Below are 26,609 nucleotides of genomic sequence, written 5' to 3'. Positions count from 1 at the left end.
AGTTGATAAAATATTGACCATATCACTCTTAGCAAACAAAGCATTAATTATAAAAGACAAACAATACTTGAATGCTTTATAGATTGCTTGACTGCTTTCGAAAAAGTTGACAGGAACACACTATGGGCCAAATTATCAATGTGGGGAATCAATCATACATTACTACATTTACTGATTGAACTTCATGCTGACACATGGGTTCGAGTAAAACTCTCTCATGGTCAAGATATAGAAACTGAGGGGCATATTTACAAGCCCCTAGCGCCACCGGAGCATCACTTTTTGTGATGCTCTGATGGTGCTGTTCACTGCGCCGAATTTACAAGGCAGCATTATGCCACTTTCTGTGGGTTGAATAAGCAGCACTATGAGGAGGTCATGGACACAGGATTACCTGCACTACACTTAAGCATGTACCCTGCACCACAACTTATCCACAGAGGGATCCAAAGGCTCTTTGGACTCTCTTTATCTCTTTGTCTGCTAGCTTGGCTGAATTTATGACTTAGTTAAACAAGAGAGAACTATATAACGAGGATGATTCATTTATATTTCAACATATGACAAGTGGCATGTTAAGGCAAACGATTAGTAAAGTGATGCAATAGCACGATTATTAAGTAAAAAAGTAAGGAAAGTACAACAAGTGGAATACAATAGTGTCAATTGTCCTAGAGGGAAGGTCTGGATCATATCGATGGGGGGTAAATAGGCAGGTATACTATGGACCCATCATCATTTAAGATGGAAGAAAATCATTCAAGAAAATGCGTATGTGTTGAGACAGGAAATTAAAATGGCACAAGGTTCTGGCTGGTCTTGGAGGAATCCCAGCAGGTGTGCTTATAAGTTGAACCCTAATAAAGAAAGATAACTTGAATAAAGTGAGACAGATCTCTGATGCAGAAGGGGGTCACAGAAGGAATCTAATGAAGTCTCACAGTTCCTGAAGCTGCTCGACACATTAACTACCCATTTGTTTAGAGGTGAAGAAAATATTCTACTTGGGGTCAGGTGACACAAGATGTGAACAAGATGGATGCATGACAATTTTCTCAATACTGTTCTTGTTTTTGGTCCTTTTGCTGCTGCCGAAAAATATTGGAGAGTTGGCTGGTGCAACAGCTGTACGATGAAGTGGTACTGTCCCCGTGCTGACACTGTCATGTAACCTTAATTGACACTAAAGTTTCTTTCAGATTTTGGGATATTTTATATTAAGATATCCTTATTGTGTTAGCTGATTGTGTGGAGCAGTCGACACTCATGCCCCAATTCACACATCTTTTTTTGCCAGGAGAAAGCATGACTTATGCATACATACTTTCCCTACAAATAAAAAAATATACATTATGCATGTAGAGGTGTAAATTAACTGTGTGCAGGGTGTGCAAGGTATTTATAAATCATGCACTTGCATTGTTTCACGTGCACGTGGCACGGTATGCATTCCCCAAAAAGTGGCCAGAGACAGACAATGCAAATTAGGTGTTCATCCACAATGTAATAACTGTAAGGGTGTTTGCAAAAAAATATCGCCTATGGCAAAGTGCGATGTGGGGCTGGGCAGAGGGCCTAGCCTGTGGCCAAGACCAGCACCTGCCCGTCATGGTCGCCCAAACCCCATGTGGGTGACCAAACCCTCTGCCATGCACAGCCTACGGCCGCACACAGTTTGCAGTTGGGCACCTGCCCTGCACCCAACAATCTGCAAGCAGCCAGCCCCGATAGAAACCAATCCCACATTTGTTTTATAATTCATTTCCACAGTCCCTCGGAGGTACCCTTATCCTGCTCCCTCTTATGATATTATTTTTAACCATTTTTAGGACAGGCGACCAAGTCCTACAATAACGACCTCTGAAATAATTCTGCTCAAGTTGCAGCCAGCCAGATTGCCCCCTCAGAGATTCGGAAGGGTTTTTTTTTTTTTATTTCATCCCAACTGTCAATATAGCCATACATTTTGAATCTTGAGTTCTCCAAAACTGCTGAACAGATTTGCACCAAATCCCATAAAGCACACTTTCTCAGCAAAGGTCTAGCTTCCTCCCAATTATGGCGTATTTTCATTCAGCCATTTTGGATGTAACACTCTCTAAAAATCTCTATGGAAATTGCATTTTGGGATCTGTACATTTTCTCGGCCTCTGTTTTATGGATCAATCTGCAATTTTCCATGTAGTATCTAAGATGGATGAACTTGTTGTTTGGAAATGTTCATGAAGACCCATCAAACACCACCCACTTTTGAAGCAAAATTAGCAAAAACAAAAAAAAACGCTCTTCCTATGGAAAGTTTAACTTAACTATAACTACACCAAATTTGGCCAAAGGCTAGCTTTTAGTATGCAGATCACACTTTCGCTTATTTGGTGTAACTCCGTTCAGTAGTTTTTGAGATAATAAAGGGAAAATAAATTTGTATATCTCTGGCTGCGAGGACTTCGCAAATACAAATTTGCATGCAAAAAGAAGCGTTACAATTGTCCGACAGCAATCTGACCTGAAAGTTGCAGCCGCCATTTTAATTTTACGGGACATGGTCCCCGGGGGTGAAAATCCAAACTGAAAGTGGCATAAGGGGTCAGGGTGAAGGTACTCTGACCCCAGGGGTAGGTATGTTTATGGGCCAATTATGGGTTTAAAATAAGTTTGCATCTCCATGCCTGATATTCGTGAAAATTTGTGAATTTTCACAAATTATTTGTGAATATGGAAAATTTTGAAAGAAAAAGCACAGACTCATTCATACACTAATTCATTCACTCATACATGAACTCGGACTCATGCACTCACTCAGACTCACACCCCCACTTTCAGACCCATACTAACACTCAAGAACCAATTCACAGACCCACTGACGGAGACAAGCCCTGTTGCTAACCTGCGCTGCCCACAGCTGAAGGCCCTGCACAGCAGGGGTTGGAATAACGCAGAGTAATTAAAATTGCTTTATGTTAAAAAAAACATAGAAATTCACTGAAAAAAACAAAGGTTACAGGGACATAATAGTTTCTGAATTTACTTGAAAAAAACAAAGACATTCAGTAGTTAGAGTTCTTTTAAGTAACTACAACTCAAGCCCTAAGGTAACTATAACTTGCGCAACATTTGCGATAAAATTATTGATAAGAAAACTGTGCATGACAAGGGGACAAGTTATAGTTACCTTAGGGTGTAAGTTATAGTTACTTAAAAGAGCTCTAACTATAACTTCCGTGTAACCTTTGGTTTTTTTCAGTGAATATATATGTGTAAATATATATATATATATATATATATATATATATATATATATCTCAAGGGCCTGGTGATGACGTCTCAACTTCGGCTAGCAAACACTTGCTATTTTCATGGCCACTGTGGCCTATTAACTATATGAGTGCCAGATACTGCTTCTTCAGGCGTGGTCTTTAGTATCACCATGAAGTAGGTCAAAATGTTCCTAGTAATCTGTCAATGGAGCCTCTCTTATAATGAACTATCCTAACATCTTTCAAAGACCACGGGCCTGATTTAGAGTTTGGCGGAGGGGTAACTCAGTCACAACGGTGACGGATACCCAGTTTGCCAAAATATAAATCACATTATTTCCTATGGGATTTATATTTCAGCGGATGGGATATCCGTCACTGTTGTGATGGAGTAACCCCCTCCGCCAAATTAATTCAGCCCCTAAGTATAATTTGATGCAAGGGGGTACAAAGTACCATAAAAAGATTCTGAGCTGGTGACCCTATGGGTAAATTTTACTTTTTGATTTGGAACGTACCTGAAGACAGTAATCTCTGAAAAATTGACCAAACGAATTCTTGGTTTGAAGGGGCTAATTTTATAAATACTTAAAGCATCACTTACAAATTGGGAATGTTCGGTGATCCATTTCCTATCAGAAGAACTGTATCTTTCTGCAATTCAGCAAGAGCAACAATGTATCTTCTCCAAGTAGACAAAATCCCATTATCTCTGGTGAATAGGGCTTTTTGTTTTTTTTCAAAGGTGAATCTGGCTCATGCCTTAACTTGCAAATGTATAAGCTTTTGGCAAAGTCACAGGTCAATCTTAAAAGCCTCTCCTCTTTCATATTTTCAGGGAATTACATTTCACGTATGTATATATAATTATGCTGATGCCAGTATGCTTTAGCAGACTTAGGACCTGAGGTTTTTTGGGGATGGATACCGAAGGGAAAGGATTTCCTATTTCAGCCTGAATCCCATAATTAAGAAATAGCTAGTCCATGTCTTCTCACTGGAATGGGAAACAAATGCACGGACACAGAAATACTTGGGGGCTTATTTACAAGCGGCTTGTGCCACCAGTGCATCGCTTTTTGTGACACACCAGTGGCGCACACGGCAGGTCCATACCTACAAGGCCACTTTGCGTGGCTTTTCATGGCCTTGTAGATATGGAGTAAGACAATGCAGCGCAAGTCGCTGCCTTGCCTTACTTTGCGTCAAAAAGGTGTTCCATGGGTGTTGCTGTGGGCTTGATTTTGGTGTTTTCCCAGATTTATTAGGTTTTGTAAAAACTGGGAATGCGTCAAAAGCCTACGCCGTCCTTGGGGTGGCGTAAGAGTGGCGCAACAGTGAGAAATATCTTTATTTTTCCCCCTTTTTTCCTCTATGTGTGCTGCATTTTGCAGCACACATAGGAAGAGGAAAACGCCTCTCATGATTGTTTCTGTGCAAGAAAGTGTCCCTTCCTGCACAAAAAAAATAATTCCCACAGTTCCTCCAAACATTTGGCCATAAAAGCAGAGAGGTGATTGAATTGAAATATTTACATTTGAAGAATTCAGTGAGGCTTTATCTTTTTAGCAAAGGTTTGACTTCTGCCATTTACCCTGACTGCGAAAGAACAACTCTGTAAGAGATGTATTATACAAGGCTAGCAGATGAGCCTTATGAATGATAAACATAGTCTTCATGAATTTGGCGTGTCAAGGATCCTTAGTTCATCTGGAAGGACGACTGGTTGTTCTAACTGTAGTCCTGAGACAGTAGGAAAAGACTCCAGTCTTATAGGGAAATGGTGGAACTGTCCACCTGAGAGCTAATGTGGTCGGTGAAGTATGTTATGTGTAGCGATAAGGTCCCAAATATTCCAGATTTAGCTATAAGAATGGCTAATGTTGCCACTTTGGTGAGTTAGGGATGGGAGGACTGTACTTACTATATTATGTTAAATTTAGGCTCCTTAGGTTGGGAGGTTGTGTAAATACGTTCTGAATAGGAAAAAGGTTTTAGATTACCCTAATTTTGGCTTTATATATGCTCATCAAGGCCAGATAGCTAATCTTGGTGTCAGTCGCATAGTTTGTCTGTCACTTACTTTCTGTTTTCACCACAGAAGGTTTAAGGATCCTCAGTTGTGAGGAAAACCAAGGCTTAACTCTTGAATAAGAGAAAAACAAATAGCAGAATCTCTGCTTCTGTAATTTCAATATCCTAAGCATGAATGATGGCTGACTAGACCGTTGGAAGACTCATATACAAGGCACTGATGAAATCAACAAGTTTTACCAAACACAATAGCATTGCACCTGCTCCTGTCAGACCAACCCATTCTACACTTCTCTGCCATCTTACTATAGTTCATCTCTTTCGGGGTTAGGCCCACTAAATCCATATGAAGAGCACACTACTGTCTACAGCTGCCTATTACATTTCATGTATAAGTTCAGCACATGCTCCCTATGACCTCTAGGTGGTTTCCAATCTGAATGGTAATGAATCAGTTGATATGTTTCCACAAATGTTTCCCTGGATCCATCACTACTCAAAATTGAAAGTTCCCCCACAGCAAAAACTTCTGGAACAGGAAAGTCCTCAGCATGGTAAGGGATATGTACTTCTGCCCTGAGTGCCCAACTATACTGTTGTCTGAATCCCTAATGCTGATTTTTTTGTCATAGGCAAACACAAATCTTATGTGTGCGCCATGATATAGGCTTGTCTCGTGGACTGCTGTCTAGTTGGACAGGAAGGGGCACCCAAACCACTACCCTCCTAGTAGGGGAAGGCAGCAGCCTTCACCAGGAGTTAAGAAGCATGAGGGAGGTGGTAGTAGCATACCGTGTAGTGATCAGTAGTAGTGAACAGGGCCTTTTTACTCTATGTCACTGGAGCGTGGCCTACAGGCTCACTCAACATTTCAAAAAGTTCTGCTGCTGTGTGCTTAACTCACCCTTGGCCTACATAAGGCAGATGTGGAGTGCTGCATAGAGCAGGAGCAGTGACTCTGTGTTAGTTGTATGTGTGCCTGAAAAGAGTACAGTACAAGGATCAATCAGTACTGTGTAGTACATGTGTGGTTAGTACTTGTGTTGGGTGTATGTATGCCTGAGAGGAATACATTACATGAGAGATTTAGTGCTGTGCAGTGCGTGTGCAGGGACCACATGCGCTGGATGTAGGTGTGCTTGCATGAAGTACAATACATGAAAGGTGAAGAAACGTGCAGTGCACACTTAGTGAGAGTGTGTGCTGGCAGTGCATGTGTTTTGAAATAACACACCCTGTTTAAAGATAGAAAAGCTTCAGTGCTAAACAGTGCATGCAGAATGAGTGTGTGTGCGGAAGGCATGTGTACATGTGAGGGTACGATGCATAGAGATATTAGCACTAAACAGAAAGTGTGCTATGAATACACACTGAGGGAGTGTGCCTGCAATGGTACATTGTAAGGAGGACGCTTGGTTCCATTTTGGAAAGACCATGCCTGCCTGTTATAGATATGAGGAGGACAGAATTCCCCCAGGGACAGATTTGTGTATTGCTCCATTCCTGTGAACTGGGTGGGGACACACTGGAGGGAAGGAGGAGACTCCTTTTACATCTAAAAAAACTGCTCTTTGATTCAGTGTTAGATCAGAAGGAAGGGGGCTGGATACATCTCAGGGAGGGAGATGGGGCTAATAAGATAATCTTAAAGAGGAAGAGTGAGGGTCTAGGATTAACTCTATGATGCATATATCACTGTGACTGACATCCAGGTGTAAACTCTGGTCACTCCCATGAATTATGTGGTGGACAATCAGTTTTGGAGTTGTATTTGCTGTGACAGACCTCTTTCCTAAAGGAAGGTGAAAAAGTGACCACTTCAAACGAAGATGATACCCAACATAAAACTTCAAAGACCCAAACTTACATTACATGCAGTGTCCAGAAAATGACTAAAAGAGTGGGAGGTTGAGTCCCCAAAAATGTAGCATCTGTCAAGCAGACAGACGGGCTTTGTGATAAGGGGAAGCTCTACAGGACACCTGCCTGTGACCAGAAATGGTGACCAAGGCTTCCTAGTTTCTCTGCTGGATGAGGGAACATCACCCAGGGAAGCCAAGAACACCTGCTTTGGAGCCTGTAGCACCAGCCCCTGCCTGCTTGCCAGGATCAGTGTGCCCTGTGAGGAAGAGGACAGTGTTGGAGCGAGCAAGGTCCAGTGGGAAGCCCTACCGTGAGGACTTCCTGTGCAAGGTGTGAGGATTCTGCTGTGCACTGATCGGGCTGTAGCCCATGTACAAGACTGTTTTCGGTGACCCATGTATGCCAAAAGAGGGCTCCCATTTACTGTGCCAAGTATTGAGAGCTGTGTGGAGGGCCCCAAACCCACACAGCCTTATTACGGTGACCTCATATGCCAAATTGGGCCACCAATGAAGAAGTTAAGTGGCTAGCATGCCAGGACTCATGAACACATGAGTGGTGACCCCACTTGCCAGGAGGGGCCACTGTAGTGCGAGTGATTGCACCTGAGGAGTTTACAGAGTGTCCAGAAGTTACCAAGGCAACCCTGTATGCCAAAAGGGTCTGCCGAGACCAAATCATCAAAGACTTTGGGCAGTCACCCACAACTGAAGGGAGGCTGTGACCGGCGTGTCAAGCTGCACTGAAGGATCTGCCCTGACTGACCCCTGTGGACCTGGAGAATGCATAGAAGGATGCCGCACCCTCATGGGACTCCAAACAGAAGCTGAAGGGCTGAGTTCTCCACACCGAGGAGAACCTGACGTACTGCATTGCTGTGAGTTGCTCTGATTGCTTGGGAGAACAGCTGCACAACTCCGAACAGTGAGCCTGCCACCTCCCAGTGCTGCCACGTGTACTGCGAGCAGCATGACTTCTCCGAGCATGATCGGATCTTTCAAGTGCCCCCACTAAGGGCACCCGTGGTAACGCTAAACACTTCCATGCTGCAAGAGAAGTAAGATTTGAACTTCAGCCTTTGGGGCCCCAGTGGATTCACTGCTAAAGATGCTGAGGCACAATAGACACTTTTGACTGAAATCCTGAAGAGTCAAAAGGGAACTCTTGAGTATGGCCTAATAGTTTTAAATCCCTGATGCAACAATCAGTGAATGGGGAATAACTCTGAAGAGGTAACACGAAGGAGGGTAGGACAGGAATTCACCTGACGACTTCTTGAGGCTCAACCTGAAGGGGGATTGTATTGTTGCATGTGAATATCGTATTTCTTTGCATGTGTAGAGTTAGAAATAAAATACAACTTTTCTTTATAAAAGCAAGTATTTGGCTGGACATTGATTTATTGTTCGTACTGTTTGCACTTTGTGTTGTGAGTCATGTTCACTGTCCTGTATCTGCACCGACCCTCTCCCCCACCCCCACCAAGGAAGCATTGACTGCTCAACCAAAGCTACCGCTGAGAGTCAAGTGTGGGTTGAGCGGGATCCACAGTAGGTACGGCCCTGGGACATCAGCAATAAAAGTCCTCACCTGCCATGGTTGTGCCCAGTAGGCCCTGCATGTCCCGTGGCTCTCTGAAAGGGGTTCTGACAGAAGCTTATCCTTGTTTGCCTCCAGTTCAGTTCTCATGTTACCACATCCCTTAATGACAGGTTGCAAAGTATGGCACATTTCCAGTTTCCAAATTAATCGTCTTAATTATCAGTCCTAGGATGATAAACATTTATTTGCTTGTCCTTTCCTTTAAGCAGCAGACAGAGAAGGCATTCTGAGCCATCCATGTGTTAATAATTTCAATAACATTAAAATATCCACCTTAGATCAGTATGTCTATATTAAGGGGCACTTCCATGCCTTGTGATAGAATCTGACTCCAACATGGGCACACCTAGCATATTGTTCTGAAATTGTGCATTCAACTCTATGTAGTAACATGTATACAGAGCCTATGAACTTGAATCTAACATATCTGGATACCCCATTGCTTACTCATCTATTTCCAATCATAACCTGCACTTAAATGGTCATACCTTGGCTGCTGCCAAAAAAGCCCCACAGAGCGAAGTGATTGGGCACCCTACTTTAAGACAGATAGTAATGCTTCTCGTGCAGTATCGACTTCAAGTTTATGTCACTAGGGAAGCTCAAGCTAGGCACTGCGTGTTTAACACAGTCTGGACAGCAACAGGAAAACTCACTGTTTAAATTCCCAGCTTTACAAGAACAAAAAGAAAAAACAATAGGTGGACACTTTAGGGTTAGTCTTGCACGCAAGTCCTGACAAAAAAATGAAAACGATAACAATAATAATAGTATTTACAATAATAACAAAAAGAGGAAGAGGAAATAAAATAATATTAATAATTTTCATAAATAATCGGTGAGCAATATATAAGCTTGTGTAGCTAAATAAGTATTGTGTACTTATAAATAAGTATGGTGTACTTATTGACATCTTAATATAAATAAAAAACATTTAATATTTGCCATAAATGTACATAATATTTTACTAAGACTGTACATTTTATTAATTTGCTCAATGCCACATCCTATTCATAAAATAAAACTTTGCACAAAAGTGACACTCTATAATATTAAAACATACACTGGCTATGTCATGCTAATGGGAAAAAGTTCCCTTTTAAAGCTGGCTTCTGCATTTGACAAATATTCCCTGTCTCATGCAGAAAAAAACACATCACATGCACTGGAAAAGAATCATTCTGCTGAAGGCGTAATAATGCATCCAACATGCACTTGCATTATATACTAGGCTTCACATTTTTTATGTATACACACACATACTTTTCCCTATGTTTTGCTACACGAACATGCACCATACCACCATCAACAATTGCTGCTCTTCTGGTTGCCTAATCCAGTAGAAGGGGCTGAGATGTGAGATAGCACAGTTATATTATACATCATACTGGAAAAAGAAAAGCACTTCTGATCCCCATGAAAGTGGGTAAGCGGGACTAAGCGGAGATCATAGAGGAACAGGAACGGCAATCAACAGGATATCAGATACACTGCTGCCAGGTTTACTTATGAGTGACATTCACAGATCAAATGTGTGACACTTAGAATGCACTGTTTGTGAGTAAAAGCACGCAATGAGTGTATGGAAAGAAATATCAGAAAGGACACTTTTGAGCAACGAGACGCTTTAAAGAGATCTTAAAACTGCTACAAAACACCTGGAATGGAATGTCACTGATCTACTACCCCTTAATAAAATGATCCAAAACACTCTCCTTGAAAACACTCCCACGCACTTGCACGATCTCTACACATCCTACATTTCACATCTGCACCTGCTTGCAGTACCATGGACAAATCGCATTGCTGCCCCCCGTGTAAAATTGCTGGACCATGCTTGTCTACCTACGCTTTACCACAAGGCTAATCATTAAATCCAAACTCTTCCTTTCATGAGTAAAAGAAAATTACACGTCTGCAGAGAGACATCACTCTCTAACCACTGAGTTTCCCTTCTGGAGTAGCCACTTACCCACTGATGGGAAATGCTGGAGCTCAGCTGTGGTGGTCTCTTGCGGTGGTGGTCTGCTGTGCTCTGCTGAATGCCACCTGGACTCTGGCATGGCAGAAGGAGGCAGGCTCTGATCCTCTTTCTTTGGTTGCAGGGGGAGGCTCAGCCAGTGCTGGTGATCTCAATTGTGAACTGAATCTGTTACGCTTGTCAGCCATGAATTTGAAAGGCCGCGACAGTGCAGCGCCCATCACCAGACACAAGCCTATGCCCCCGCTGTCCCCTCAACACACATTGCAAACAGATGCGCTGTTTGTTATCCTGGGCCCCGCTCGGACGACACCGAAGTCTGCCTGGAGGCCAGGGCTGCTGAAGCGGGGTACCTGCAGAAGCCAAATTCACAGAAGTTCTGAAGTATTTGGAAGTCTGGCCTCTTTTCTGCTGCCTCCGATTAAATAATCCGTTTCTACTATTTTTCTGTCTCCAGTATCTCCTGCAACAGCATTTAGCTAAGGTCACTTTTCCCTTAATGGCCATATGCCTAAAACCATTCTTGACCCACTTTAGGGGTGACGGGACAACCCCTCTTTTGTACACTCCATGCTGAAAGGTTTTACCATTGTCTTGCAAAAGGTGGCTTTTTCGGATTTCTAAAATGCTTCATATTTTGTGCTGCGCCGGTCACGCTCACCTACCGCCTCCTCAGAGGAGTACTGAGGGGTTGTGTGTCAACTAGAGGAGGTACCACTGTGGCAGCGGCAGTCAAGGCAGGGAAAACAAAGCTGCCCGCCGCCGCCTCATTTTCTAAGGAGGACAATCAAACAGGGCCTGGTCACAGTGGGGTGGTGCCTGCTTGTAACAGACAAGGGACCACCCGGGTCCTCGTGAGGGCTCTGCAGGGTCCTCCGCCAGGTAATGAATTGTTTATTAAAGGCCACGTAGCACAAGGTAGCTGCCCAGCTCGGATAAATGAAACCCCCAGCCTGCTGAACAGAGTTCAGTGTGAGTTGTTTATGCTGGATTGTGAAAAATAAGAGGCCACAGTGTACTTCTACACAGCAGGCTCACATAGCACAGCAGAGCACAGCATCATAGGGCGGTCAGTGTGGCAATGCAAAACTAATGCATTTTAGTGCGGTGGTGCGAACAGCACATTTAGAATGCGTTAGTCTAACCCCTGATGCGTGGTACTTGGCAGGGCTGCACATAAGGAGTGAATGATCATATACAAAAAGAAAACTATTTTTCTGGTTGAATAATCTTGTTCACATGTGTTGTGCATTCTCTCTGAAATCATTTCTGATTTTACCAATGCACTTTATAATGTTCCTTTAGAATGCACCCTGAGCTGTATTTTAGTTTATTAAGAGTGGGGAGATTCTCCAAAGCTAATTTGGGAAGATTGTACTCACGTTATTCAGAAACTCTACCCCCAGTAACCGAGATGCATTTGGGACTTACTACCTCATTCTCCTTCTTGTACCCCATCTAGTCCTAGCCCTGCTCCTATGAATTTACTCACTGTCATTATCAGTGCTTAATTTGTAAAAAATAATTGAGTGCCAGGGCTTAAGGTATTTCTCACAGGTCCCTGCAGCTGGCATTATGTATATGCCACTTCAAACTGTAGGTTGTAAATTCTAGTTTTATCATGTTTTAAGATATATTTAATAAATACTCATCTAATGAACTCTGTCATAAAACATATACAAATCACCAACATATGGTTGGTGCTTATAAATATGTGTCGGTGACTAAAACTAAGTGTCAGTGCTCAGCACCAGCAAACACTGGCACAAATTAAGCACTGGTCATTCTGTTCTTTTGGTATGATGTGTTTCCTCCTTTCCTCCCTACTCTGAAAACAAAATATTATTCAACTGGCCAATGTAGCCACCGGTCTCTCCGTGGTACAAAAATCTTAGGTGTGGAAACCACATTGCATATTGAACAATACGAGGCCTCAGCTTCACAGCTCTCATGTATTTAACAACTATCAAACGTGTGAGTCCCAAACTAAACTGTGCATTTTCGATACGAGAGGATGTCTGTTGTGGCTGTTCCAGCATATGAAATGCAAAGAGCTCCCAATTCCAATAGGTTCCGATGTGGGGGGTGGGAGGAGACAAGACCCTGGGCTGCAGTGTGCTTGTAAATAGGCAGAGCTGTTCTAAGGGTGAGAGGAGGTGACCGGTCCAGTCCTGGGAGGTGAATGGAAAAAGGGCTCTGGTGTGCATTCCAACAGAGTGCACCTCAACGACAGTAAATATTTATAAACAACAGTTATTTGATGTTTTATGCTTTGAACTGGAACCTTGTGACGAAGTAAGCAAAGCTGGTGTGTTGTATTTACGAATTGTTGTCTCATACTTTTATGGTTATGTTAATGTAGTCATAGCAAGATGACTTACAGTCTTGAACAGAGTTGTTTCCTAATCTCGGGGTCAGTAGTCCTTCCAAACCCCAACTTTAACTTACGTTGTCAAAGTAGCAATCATAGCCATTAGGTGATGCCTTCTTCAGAGCTTCTTCCAGAGAAGGGACTGTTTTGTAGTTGAAGACTTCATCAAAGCCAATCTCCTTTAGATAGGCAACCTTGTCATCTGCTCCGGCACAGCCAACTACCTTGCCACCCTAAGAAGGTACAAAGGAAGAATGAGAAATCTTATATTTGCGTCTATCACATACTAAGTCCCACAACTAATATTCAATTTTCTCTAATTGCAGTTGGTTCTATGAGGTATGGAAGATAGAAGCAAGATGTATATCTAAAGTGTACTCCTTCCTATCAGGGAACATTTAAGTAGGGTATAGATAACCGTCGGGGCCACCCCTATCTTGACAAACAGATCTGTTTATTATTTCATTAGCCATTAGAGTTTGGCGGAACCACACATTCACCTGGATCTCAGGCTCTCATGTGATTCCGTGAGTTATATACCTCCAAGAGGTCTGACGTGACTATAAAGCAACAGGATTCAGCAAAACACAACGCTCCAAATCATAATATTAGCAATGATTTGATTGCCTGGGGTCGGAGAGGCAAAAATGACTGCACTCATTTTGCTCTAAGTGGGAGCCGTGTATTAGGGTAAGTAGTGTGTATCCTTTGCTTGTGAGTGTGAGTATTCATGCATCATTTACTATTTGGTATTATGTACTCGATCAAGTGCCACTTAGTGTACATAATACATGGGTTTCAGTTTAGTAAAAGGTGCCTTCCTTAGGTCACATAGCAGTAATGATGACTTGAAAGATTATTTTAACCTAAAGGAGAATGTGGTTCTTTCCTTCTCAAAGTCACATAATGGCCAGATGACTTGTAATATTATTTTAATGGATGGTGCTGCCGCATATCGAACACAGAAGTATCGTAATGTAACAATATAGTGGTCAAAATATTGAGGATCAAAATATCAAAAGGTAAGTGCATAAAGAGTAAGTATAGATGTATTATTCCTAATTCCACGTCCATATACCTTTACGATATATACATATATATATTCATCATCAATGCTGGTGTCAGGCCAAAAAGTATAGGATAAAAATATCTGCAACTGCCATTAAAAAGAAGTTTGAATAGCACTCTCAGGAGTGCAGCTCTATTTTCCTCCTTATTTTGCATAAATGTCTGTTGGCAGCTGGATGAAGCATTAACCCACATTGAAGCCGCATCGCCTCTTCCTGGTGCCTATTTGCATTTTTTCTCTCTTTGGAGACTGATATGTGGAGTTAGGTATAGAAAATCTATACTTACTTTTCAATGTTTCGGTTTTGATATTTTGTCCTCGATATTTTCATAGCACACTATTGAGTCTTTGATATTCTGGGGGCACACCCTTTTAAAGTACAGCAGTACGTGATTCTGTTTTTTCGTTACTTAACGGCAAGATGACTTGTACTATCCTTCTAAAGTACACGAGTACATGGTTCATAGTGCAACACCATTCTTCTTCCCTACACACAGATACATTTTTAGTTGTTTAGTGTCCTGCTTTTTCTCATCAGAGATCTTGCAGTTGCAGATTTGGGGTACACTTGTGAAACGTGTAGCTTAACATAAACACAGTAATGTGCAATTGTTTTGTAAAAATACTTACATCAGTTTGAAATTAATTAGCAAGTTGATGGTCAGAGAAACAGATATTAAAAAAAGTGTAGCAAGCTCTGACTACACCATCGTGGGGAAGCCCCATTCAGGAGAGATCTCTAAACGAGGCGGCTAAGGATTTGCATTTAAGAGGTTTATTCGGGAGAGGCATAAATGTTCCAAGTCCGAGAGGACCATGGCTGGGACCAAATGATGAGAGGGTTTTGTCTCTTAGTTAGGTCTGGCAGGAGTGAACAGGATAAAGTGGAGGGGTGCCTGTTTATGGGACAGTGGCCGGCCTGAAACTTGATATATCAGGGTTCACGCAGTAGGGTAAAAGTGGCTAGTTAAATGTGGAACCTCCATACCTCTAATTTGGTGAGTACCATAAGATGGGTCAGATGGCTGAAGAAGAGAGCATTGTCTAGTACAGGTCCAGCTGCAACAGCCCAATTCTGCCAACTCTATGTTAGAGAAAAACTGCAGCCTGGCCAGGCAGCAAAGTGTGTTGTCTGGCAGTAGGCATGACAGCAATATGCCCCATTTGTTGGGTGGGAGAGACCAACCAGTTGCCAGAAGCACTAACCAAAACATGAATGGGTATAGCAAAAGTCCTCTGCTCCACTTAGCAGATCTGGGAAGGCTGAAACTGGTGGATCGGATGAGAACAACTCTTGTAGGTTAGGAGTGGCGAAAATGTACAAATTTGTTCTGTTCAAATGTTCATAACACGTTTTCCTTCTATGTGAAACTGTATAGAGTGATCAAAGGTTGGAAATTTTCCTCAGTCAGCAATGTAAGCATATTGGCTTTTAATCATGTTTAGAAATTGTTAAGTTAATGATGTTTAGTCTAGCAACCTCATCTCTACTGTTAGAAATGTGGTCTCTAGTTGGCAGTCAGTTTACACCCTGCCCAAGGAGGGACCCTCACTCTAGTCAGGATAAAGGAGTCACATACCTAAGATAACCCTTGCTCACCCCCTTAGTAGTTTGGCACAAGCATTCAGGCTTATCTCAGAGGCAATGTGTAAAGTAGTTGTACAAACACACAAAGTAACACAGTAAAAAACCACAAAAGGACTCCACACCAGTTTAGAAAAATAGCCAATATTTATCTAAATCAAACAAGACCAAAACAACAAAAATCCAACATACACAAGTAAAGCTATCAACCTAAAGTTAAAAAGAGTCTTAATCCATAAGAATCAATGGATGCAATGTTTAGCACAAAGTACCTTGTATGCATTAAAAATAAAGCCACAGAGGCAAGGGTGCATCAGAAAAGCAAGCTATGCATCGATTCTTTACTCGCAAGTGAGGCTGTGCGTCGATTCTTTCTCCGTTGGCTAAGTGATGCGTCAATTCTCTCCTCGCAGGGAAGGGATGTGTCATTTTCCAGACAAGCAGCCTCGATTTCTTGCACTGATGTTAAAGATTTGACACCCAGGGACAATCTGTGGAAAATCCAGATACACAGCAACAATGGATCCACGCTGAAGCAGGCGATGCATTAATTTCATCTCCGTTGCGTTAATTTGTCAGCTGCGGTGCAGCCGCTGCATCGATTTTTCTGCCACTCGGCTCCAGTGCGGGGATTTTCTCACAGGTTTTACTAGCTTCTCCTTCCAAGTGCCCAGGGACTGGATGTGGCACCACTTGGTAAGTCAGGGGTCTCAATTAGGAGAGTCCAGGTGCTGGCAGATGGAATCTTTGATGCCCCTGAGACTTCACAACAGGAGACAAGCTCAGTTCAAGCCCTTGGATAAACTTGGAAAGCAGGATGTAGAACGCAAAGTCCAGTCATTTCACTTCAAGGGCAGAAGTAGCAGCAACAGGACAGCACAGCAAAGCAGCAGGCAGAGTGGCAGGTCCTCCTCAAGCATCCAGCTCTTTTCCCTGGAAGAATGTCCTCAGTCAAATCAAATCAAATCAAATCAAATCATTAACATTTATAAAGCGCGCTACTCACCCGTGCGGGTCTCAAGGCGCTAGGGGAAAAAGGGGGGGGTTATCGCTGTTCGAACAGCCAGGTCTTTAGGAGTCTCCGGAAAGCGGAGTGGTCCTGGGTGGTCCTGAGGCTGGTGGGGAGGGAGTTCCAGGTCTTGGCCGCCAGGAAGGAGAAAGATCTCCCACCCGCCGTGGAGCGGCGGATGCGAGGGACAGCAGCGAGTGCGAGGCCAGAGGAGCGGAGGAGGCGGGTGGGGACGTAGAAGCTGAGGTGTCTGTTGAGGTATTCCGGTCCCTTGTCGTAGAGGGCTTTGTGTGCGTGGGTGAGAAGTCGGAAGGTGATCCTTTTGCTGACAGGGAGCCAATGCAGGTGTCTCAGGTGTGCGGAGATGTGGCTGCTGCGGGGTATGTCGAGGATGAGGCGGGCCGAGGCGTTTTGAATGCGTTGCAGGCGATTTTGGAGTTTGGCTGTGGTCCCGGCGTAGAGGGTGTTGCCGTAGTCCAGGCGGCTCGTGACGAGGGCGTGGGTCACGGTTTTTCTGGTGTCGGCGGGGATCCAGCGGAAGATCTTGCGGAGAATGCGGAGGGTGAGGAAGCAGGCGGAGGACACGGCGTTGACTTGCTTGGTCATGGTGAGAAGAGGGTCCAAGATGAAGCCGAGGTTGCGGGCGTGGTCTGTGGGGGTCGGTGCGGTGCCGTGTTCTGGCATTGTGGGGATCAGCAATCAAATACTTATACTCATTTCTGCCTTTGAAGTAGGCAAAATTCAAAGGAAAGCCTTTGCAGGGCACAAGACCCTGCCTCTCCCTGCCCTCTCCCCAAACACACCCCATAAAGATGGAGACTGTATTGTGTAAGGACAGGCACAGCCCTATTCAGGTGCAATTGTCAGCTCCCCCCTCCACTCTAGTTCAGGAAGACCCATCAGGATGTGCAGGGCACACCTCAGCCACCTTTGTGTTACTGTCTAGAGTGAATTCACAAACACCCTAACAGTAGGTCTGACCCAGACCTGGATTCAGCGGCCAAGCAGAGGCGCAGAATGGTTAAGCAAGAAAATGCTCACTTTCCAAAAGTGGCATTTGCAGACTTACAATCTAAAAAACAACTTTACCAAAAGATGTATTTTTAAATTGGGAGTTCATACTCCATATCTCCATCTGCTCCCAATGGTAAACTGCACTTAAAAGATATCTCAAGACAATCCTCATGTTAACCTATGGGAGAGAGAGGCCTTGCAATAGTGAAACAGAATTTAGCAGTATTTCACTATCAGGACATATTAAAAACACACCAATACATGTCCTAGCTTTTAAATACACTGCACCTTGCCCATGGAACTGCCTTGGGCCTACCTTAGGGATGACGTACATGTAGTAAAAGGTAAGGTTTGGGGCTGGCAGTTGGGTGCACTTGCCAGGTCGACATGGCAGTGCACAACTGCACACACAGTCACTGCAGTGGCAGGTCTAAGACATGTTTACATGACTACTCAGGTGGGTGGTGGGATAAGTGCTGCAGGCCCACTAGAAGCATTTGATTAACAGGCCCTGGGCACACACAGCGCACTTTACTAGGGACGTACTAGTAAGTTAAATATGCCAATCATGGAGAAACCAATCAGCAATCCAATTTAGACAGAGAGCACTTCAACTTTAGCACTGGTCAGCAGTGGTATAGTGCTCAAAGTCCTAAAGCCAACAAAAATGAAGTTCAGCACAGGATCATAACAGGAGGTCAGAAGCCAAAAAGACAGGGGAAAACACGCCAAGAGCTGCCATGTCTGACACCTGCCAATAGTGCTTTCTTAAACTGCAAACTTACCAGTATCAAATACAACTTTCCCTGTCTCAGCTACAATCCAGCCTGCTTGAATTACACCAATGCCTGTTTCAACTATGTGCTCACATCTACTACAATGCTGGCTACATCCACAGCAGCCTCTACTGCAATTTAATCTTACCTGCAGTGGTAGCTGGGCTAAATGTGATGCTCTACATAAATGTTTCTATTATTTTTTCACAAGTAATCCTAGTAGACTATCCTAAAAATGAGTCTAGTTTGTTGCAAGAATGCAATGATAATGCAGACACAATGGTTGCTGGTTCAGAAACGGCCCATTGGAGCAGGCAGCACTCTCATTTGTTCTAGTCTCATTGGAGTGCACACCTTTCTGGAATGTATCTAAATCATATCCCACTCCACTTGCACATTATATCCTGTCACAAGATGTTTGCAACAAACCAAACAATTTGGAGCTGTCGACACCAGTGTCCCTAATATGGCCTTTTTAGGCCCCTGTCTAACGGCATAGAATGTAGGTGGGGAAGAGTGAGGGTCAGTGTGTGTCATAGTGAGGATTTGTTGTTTTGAGGAAGCATAAGTGCCATTGTGTGTGAATTGTGACCATATTTGTTGCCCATGAAGAGTATGTGGATTTGGGGGTTTTGAGAGGAATGGGCCATATAAACAGAAAATGCAGAAATTGGACCAATGTATTTCGGTGGCTGCTTAGGGACCTGTGTGTCTTTCAGATCAGGTATCAGTGCCACCAAATATTCAGCGTGATGTGAAATTTGTGAATCACTTGAACTAAAATGACTGCCTTCCTTTGGAAAGTCCAGCTCTGAAACGAATATCCAGCAGTATTCGATACAACAGCGCAGCTTTGTGACTGTTTTCCTTGGAGCGTAGGCAGCTAACATTGTGGTGTGCGGAAAAGGAAGGAGCATCCAAATTCTCTAAGCATTTTCTGCAATATTTATGCGAACATATAGGCTAAGGCTGGTGATTAATGTAACGTTTTCAGCAAGAGCTAGCATGTTTAAATCGAGGTTTTCGCACCACGATTGTGGCACAGACGTCTATAGTTTCCACACAATGGTTGTATGAAATGGTAGCTTTTGCAGTTTGACTGGGTGGGTCCTACTGAATGTGGAATGGACATGTTCAGTGGTTTAACCAGAATTGCTCATGCTAGCTCATCTCACACGCCCAATGGGAACGGAAGAAGGGCAATGCAGCGTGATTTACAACAGGCAAGAAAAGCTTGCCACAGCATTCTCTAGCTCTGAAAGGTGTGGTGTGTATTCATGACCTGGGGGGATGGGCAGGGTTAAAATTACTTTGAAAGCGCCCTGCCCAGGTGACTCACTAAACACGCATAAAGCTGTGTCCCACATTCATGACTAATAAGGAAATAATCTGTCTTCTGACTTGCTTCCCACTCAAGTGTCATTGGTGGTTTCTCGCATTTCAACCAGGCTGGAGCAATCTCTGATTTCTTTGGTTGCGTCAGGGCCCATTACTGTAGGCTCTTAGGGCCCCTATGAGTAAGCCATTTGAGCACCTTGGTGAATTTTGTGTATGCGTTTTTACAAGGACAAACTGCTATTGGTGTTATTTTGATATTGAAAATATTTATCTATATTGGGGGCTTGTGGCCAGTGGAGATTAGGTCTGATTGTGAAAGGGGATATATTTATAAGGAAATGGTGTAGCACGGTGTCGCAAACAATCTTGCTGCGCCAAGCTGCGTCATTTCCAGAACGCAGAGATGCGCCATATTTACAAGAATACGGATCATCCCTGTATTCTCCATTGTACTGGCGCTAAATTAGCTGCCTAAAACCTACCCAGGCACACTTGCGCCATGGTGCAAAGGTGGCAGTGTTGCAGGGGTGATTGTTTTTGTCTACAAAAAGTGGCTTAATGCTGCCTTGTAAATATGGGGCAGGAAATTGCGCCACTGGAGCTTTGCAAAAAGTGACGCTCCAGTGGTGCAAGGGGCTTATGAATATACCCCTTAGATCCTCAAGTTTGCAAGCCTGAGGATATTCACCAAAATTTGGCAGGCAATTCAAACTCGAAAGATTAATTGACTTACACATATGGGTAAAGGAATACGGTTTCCTTAGGAAGAAACAAAAAAAATAGAAACTTCCAATGAGCGTTTGTGCTGCTATATACACATAATGAAATACGCTTACCATCTTGTGCCTAAATTAATGTGCATTAAGAGTGCTCCTCGCAATTATTTCTGAGCTCCCAAATATCCAAGTAAAATGGAATTTGCATGTTTGTTTGAGGTATCATTTATGGCTAATCACTAAGGGCCTGATTCACAAACTGCATTTTGTAGAAAGAAAAGTCAAACTACAGTAGTACTTCTAGCTTAGTACAGCACCCCATTTACAAACCTAAGATCTCCATCTCTATCTCCTCTCTCTTCTATATGGAGAGATCTCTACACAGGCAAGTTACTATCTAGTACAAAAAGGGAGGGTTTTAGAAAGGGGTACGGATGGGTCTGGGAAGATGCATGCCAATACAAACATCTACCTACAAAAGAGTAAACCCATTGCTATTAACAAACTACACTTCTAAAATTATGACAGCTCAGAAGGCCACGAAACAGACATAAATGTACTCCAGCCGAGCCTTGTTGTAAGTCTGGCATCACACATAGTCATTTGCAGGTACTGCAACACCCTTTCATGGAAAACAGTGAGAAGAAGGGACTTAAAACAAAACTAGAAATAAAAACTAATTTTTAAAAACAATTCAAAGTTTAATAATGTTTTAAAACTGTTGTTATATGTTACTTTAGAGAGATCTCCACCACAGTTACTAGCAGTAACTTTACACTCATAAATGTTGCTCCACCCAGTGGTTTTGGGGAGTGGGGGTATGGAAGTCTACACTTTATAGTACATTTGCACTCAGAAATGATGACTAGCCAAAAAAAGCAAATTTACTACAAAGTGTAACTTTAAATTTCCATGTGCAGATTTCCTCACTTGTAAATTTAGCTTTGTGAATTGGCACATTATGTCTTTGTGCCATAACACTGGAAAATATTTCTACTTCAGTAGCCATTTTGTGGAATTTTACAAATAAATGTAATTATGGAGTTTGGTTAATATTTTTCTCTGGATTATAGTTCTGATTATAAATTAACATACTTTTCTTTTATGACTACTGCAATGAATTTCATGGAGGCCACCAGAAAAATCCATGAGAAATCTTCCATTAGCACAAACGTTTTCCACCATGCTCATTCTTGGCTTGAAATGCTTTGATCTAATCACACCAGCATTAAAATCACTCCATTTGGCTGACAATCAAAGAAAGGATTGGAATTCAACATATTTTGTCAGTTACACAAGGCTTTGCACACAAGAGTAAACCCACTAGGGTCAAATAACCTTTAGGAGCTATTAACATCATACTCGGTGTCATATTGCAATGTGATGTAATGCTATGCTAAATATGTGTTTATCAATTTCCCCCGGCCCCCGTACCTTTTTGGTTCCTCCTAGAAGGAGATTCTAAGCTGAGTGCCAGAGTCATTGTGTGCTGATGCAGACCGGCAGCTACACGGAAATAAAAACATCTCTCTCACATACAGCTTGCCACCTTATATTTTATCCAACTCACAACACTCGCTGCTGCAGAGACCCAAAGGGTGCCTTCCAAACAGAATTTTACAATGTTTTTGTCGAGAAACAAATGGTCTGGAGTCCAGTGGCAGCTGGTGAATTGTTGCTACAGCTTCCAACCATGCAACATCAGGAAGTGGTTTTGAATCCCGCAAATCTCCTTGTGCTGAAAAATGTAACACAGTCTGTAACTTTTGTAAAGCGCCGTTTTGTCCTTGGGCAAAGTTCACTCTATGTAAAACTGCCAAAAATAAAACGTGACTTCTTCCTTTCCCCAATGCTCTAATGTGAACCCCCAAGCACTAAGGACATGGCACTAATGTTCACATATTATGAATGGAGGGGCACCAACGAAATTCACAACAAATGTCAGAACATCCAAAAATGTTGCTCCAGGGCAGCTTTTATTAGTTTCAATATGCCAAACAGAAACCAGCCAATGCGCTTCGTCCACCATCTGTGAACTTCATCAGGGCACTGTAATCATATCAATTATTCAAATGGACATAATAAGCCATACTGCGAGCTCTCCAAACGCTCAATGCGACGCAATTTGGATGTTCTGACAGTTGTGAATTTCGTTTGCGCCCCTCCATTCATAATATGTGAACATTGGACCCACTTGGTCGCACCTTTGAAGCAGCAGGCGCTATGGTTGGGAGCACAACATAAAGAGACACAGTGGACAAGGGGAGGTGCGGTTGCTTTTGGCTCACTGTTCCAGTTGGATTACATCTCGGACATAGCACTAATATTTGATGTCGGCAAAGGACATGCATCACAGAGAATTTACGAAATCAGCAAGGTTGCAGAATAGATAGTTCAATGGATTCTAACAGAGGAGCAAACCAAATATCAATAAGAATAAAGCTCTGTTTTAAAAAACGTTGCAGCTTTCCAAGCACACCCCTCTAAAATATGCTGAACTGCTTTTCAAATAAAGGTTTAGAAAACAAATCCTGGAATGTTAAAGTATGCATAGTGTGTATGCAGCCTGAGTGATTTGGCAGTGACAGTTACGTTTATGAGAAGTATTTTAGGCAAGGCTGTGGGTCATTGTAGAAAAAATGTGTTTTATGGTGAACTTTACGATCGTTCTGAAATATAGACTGCTTTTTAGCCATCGCCGGGATGGTTGGCACTTCTTGGTACTTCTGTTAACCGCTTGCGCCGAGGTTGCTGAACAGGTGTTTTATCTATAGGTTTTTAACCAGCACAGCCATAAAGAGGGGAATGGCCACTAAAAGAATAATGAATAAGGGCAGGTCAAAACCTGTGACAAGTTTGTGTCTATCCACACTCTTGGGGCTCGATGACGTAAAAGTGTTTATCTAGGAAAGTTAATGTTTGGTTGTTTTTTAACATAATCTTCTTTGGTGATAAAATTATGTGCAATCGCACCCATGCACACATGCACATACACTAGAGCACGCTCTCAGACACATACATAAACAACACAGACACGCTGTCACTTAAACATACCAGCTGGAAACTTACGACTTCCAACTTCCAAGATCTAACAAACGATGCTCCAGCGCAGCTCACAACCTTATGCCCAATCAGAAGTTCAGATAGAAAGGGAGGCTGTCCCTTTTCCTTTATGGTGGCTTCTGATGGGCATAAGGGCGCCTGACTGACAGGCCCCAAGCCACCACTATCTGACATGCTGCACTCAGGGACATCCTTAGGGCTGGTGTCATCCTGTGCAACATTTTTTGTTGGTGCCATCCCAATGACCACCTCCATCATGGATTGCCTTGCTACCATCTCATAACAGTGCCTCTCAAAATTCCGATCTCTCATTAGGCGGAACATTAATCACCAGAGTTATCTTGCCACTTTTCTTGTCTGAAAATTGCTGGAGGCAAGGAACGATGCAGCAGGTGCTTTTAAAACCATAATATACTTGCAAACACGGCACCCCCACCTGAAGTCAGCGTCGCACCACCCTAGAGCCAATCCTGGCTGCACTGCATGATGCTAGTGCAGCATATCAGATATGTATTGAGTCTGTGATAGAAGGGGCTGTAACATCCCATGCCTGACACATGCACAAGACAGCCCAAGGGAACCCTCTTCTGGAGCAGGGCAATATTGCAGGTTTTACTTCTAAACAAATGATCAGTAGATTGTTTGTTTTCATGCAAAAAGCTGTAATATGTAGTCATTAAAATGAAGAGTAAAGTGTGATTTTTGGAAGGTCGCTGCCCTTGTGCCCCGATGGAGAAACCGCCACTGAGTCAGATTAGTGCTCCATCAATCCTCTTCCTTCTGGAGCTTCCCTGCCTTTGCCAATTTCCCACCAGAATACGTCATACCTACTAAGTCTAGGAACTTGAATAACTTGATAACCTTCCCGTAGTTACTACTTTCCCTCCTACCTGCCTAATAAGCGCTCTCTAGCTTCCATGACTTATATGAGCATGTTAATAAACAATAAAATAAAATACACTGGGTGAGGAGATTAACAGTGTTTTTATCTTTACTGCCTGTTTAGAGCTTATCTTACACTAGGCAACAATTTATTCCACATTGTGCAAGATTATGTTATGAAGGGTGAATCACCATAGGCAAAGCAATTACAGACAAAGGGGCTGATCATGAGTTCAGTGGACGGCTTACACTGTCTGCCGAGTTTCCGTTGGGGTGGTTGCCGCCATAGTGGCTACCTCCCTGCCGGCCCCATTAAGAGTTTCCCTCCAGGTCAGCAGGCTGAAACCTGAGTTTCTGCCACCTGGACTAGTGGGAAACAGCCTACAGCATTGTATCCGGCTCGCAATCGAGCTGGCAGCAAAGCTGTAGAGCGCAGGGCACACCAGCACCATCGCAATTTTCACTGTCTGTGATCATTGTGAGGATGCTGGCCAGGGGGGCCCGGCACTGCCCATGCCAAGTGCATGTACAGTGCAGGGCCCCCCCTGTTGCCCCCTGCACCTGTTCTCCACCAGCATATTCATGCCAGTGGTAGCGCCATGAAACCGCTGGTGGAGAAGGAGGTCATAATCCCCAGGGCACCACTGCTTGCAGCGCCACCACCAGACCACCGGGATCTTCGATCCTGGCAGGGCTGGCGGTTCCCTAGAAGCCCGACCTCCGGGGTTCTGCATTGGCGCACTGGCAGCCTAGTGAATACAGATAAATACATTTGTAGGTCAACTTTGCAATAATGATTAAGTGGCTGAGTGTCAGGTGTTTTCCCAGCATTATCGAAGCTTGTACTGCTATCCCAAACAAAATAAACTTACTTTGATTTTTGCAATTTGTCCAACAACTGAACCAACGGCCCCAGCAGCAGCATTTACTAGGACTGTTTCTCCATTCTTCATTAGACAGACATCCAACAAGCCAAAGTATGCAGTCAATCTATGAAGAGTAAATAAAATAGCTTAGCAATACTGTAAAACATGTTTCCAACATCTTAAGTTTGTAGACTCAGAATTGCTTAAAGAATTTTTGTTTTCTTCTACTCTACTGTCACAAAAAAACTGAATTTTATTGACTGCTTCCATAAGGCCGCCTGCTTACTTCAGCAACCTGGTTTAAAGACATAGAACTATTCTTAAAACCCTAGCTACAAGGTCACTTCATACTCCCCCTTGTCAATGTTTGTGTTAGAGCCTAAAGTGACAGGATCTTTTCACTCCATCAGACCTCTACTTTCCTTCCATGTTTGCAGAACTTCTGCTTAAATGTTCTTCCATCTGGCATATAATAATATATCACTACTGGGAAAAACTTAGAACCAGATTGATCAAGGTTATATGTGGCCCTTGCACCACGTGAGGTGGCGCAAGGGTGACGCCAAACCAAAGTGAGATTTATCAAGCCACACAAGGCCACCTTGCATGGCCCTGCATGGCTTGATAAATATGGAGCAAGTCAAGGCAGAGCAAATCACTGTCTTGCATTACTCTGCCCCAGACAGGCGTTCCATGGGTGGAGCATGGGTATTCCCAAGCATACATCCATGGATTTTGGTGCATTCCTAGATTTACCAGTGGTAGTTATGAGAATGCACCAAAATACTACACCTCTTCAGGTGAGGGATAGCTAGGAGAAATATCTTTTTCTCCTAGTTTTGTCCTCTTTCTACAGGTGCAGCATTTTGCAACACGCATGCAAAGAGGAAAATGTCTCTGAGGACTGTTTTGTGCAGAAAGGTGCCCCTTCCTGCACAAAAACAATTCTGCCTACAGCAAAGGCACCCTTGCACCATGACTCAAGGGTGCCTGCAATGGCACATGGCAGCCAATTGTGCACCAGGGCAGGGGGAAAAGACAGGAATGCGCAGTATCTCAGAGATACAGCATATTCCTGCCCTTTTCTTTTGACGCAGGGCAGCTCAGCAAGAATCCTTGTGGCGTTGCCCTGCACCTAAACTTTGTAAATGAGGCCCTAGGTATTTATATTCATCCAGATAAA

The 26,609-nt window shown here is 43.2% G+C and overlaps 1 protein-coding gene across 1 annotated transcript in view; it reads right to left on the bottom strand.

Moving 5' to 3' along the window:
- PTGR1 (prostaglandin reductase 1) overlaps positions 1 to 26,609 on the bottom strand; it is a 284,796-nt gene that overhangs the window by 74,348 nt on the left and 183,839 nt on the right. Inside the window, exons 6-7 of the mRNA XM_069240499.1 lie at positions 25,433 to 25,550; positions 13,186 to 13,341 (exon numbers count right to left, since the gene is read on the bottom strand). Coding sequence (XP_069096600.1) covers positions 13,186 to 13,341; positions 25,433 to 25,550 — 274 coding nt within the window. The remainder of the gene's footprint in view (positions 1 to 13,185; positions 13,342 to 25,432; positions 25,551 to 26,609) is intronic.

This window comes from Pleurodeles waltl, chromosome 1_2 (genome assembly GCF_031143425.1).
Source record: "Pleurodeles waltl isolate 20211129_DDA chromosome 1_2, aPleWal1.hap1.20221129, whole genome shotgun sequence".
In the NCBI taxonomy this organism is placed as follows: Eukaryota; Metazoa; Chordata; class Amphibia; order Caudata; family Salamandridae; genus Pleurodeles; species Pleurodeles waltl.
Note: the sequence above shows the minus strand (reverse complement) of the source record. Positions and strands in the feature narration are given on the sequence as shown.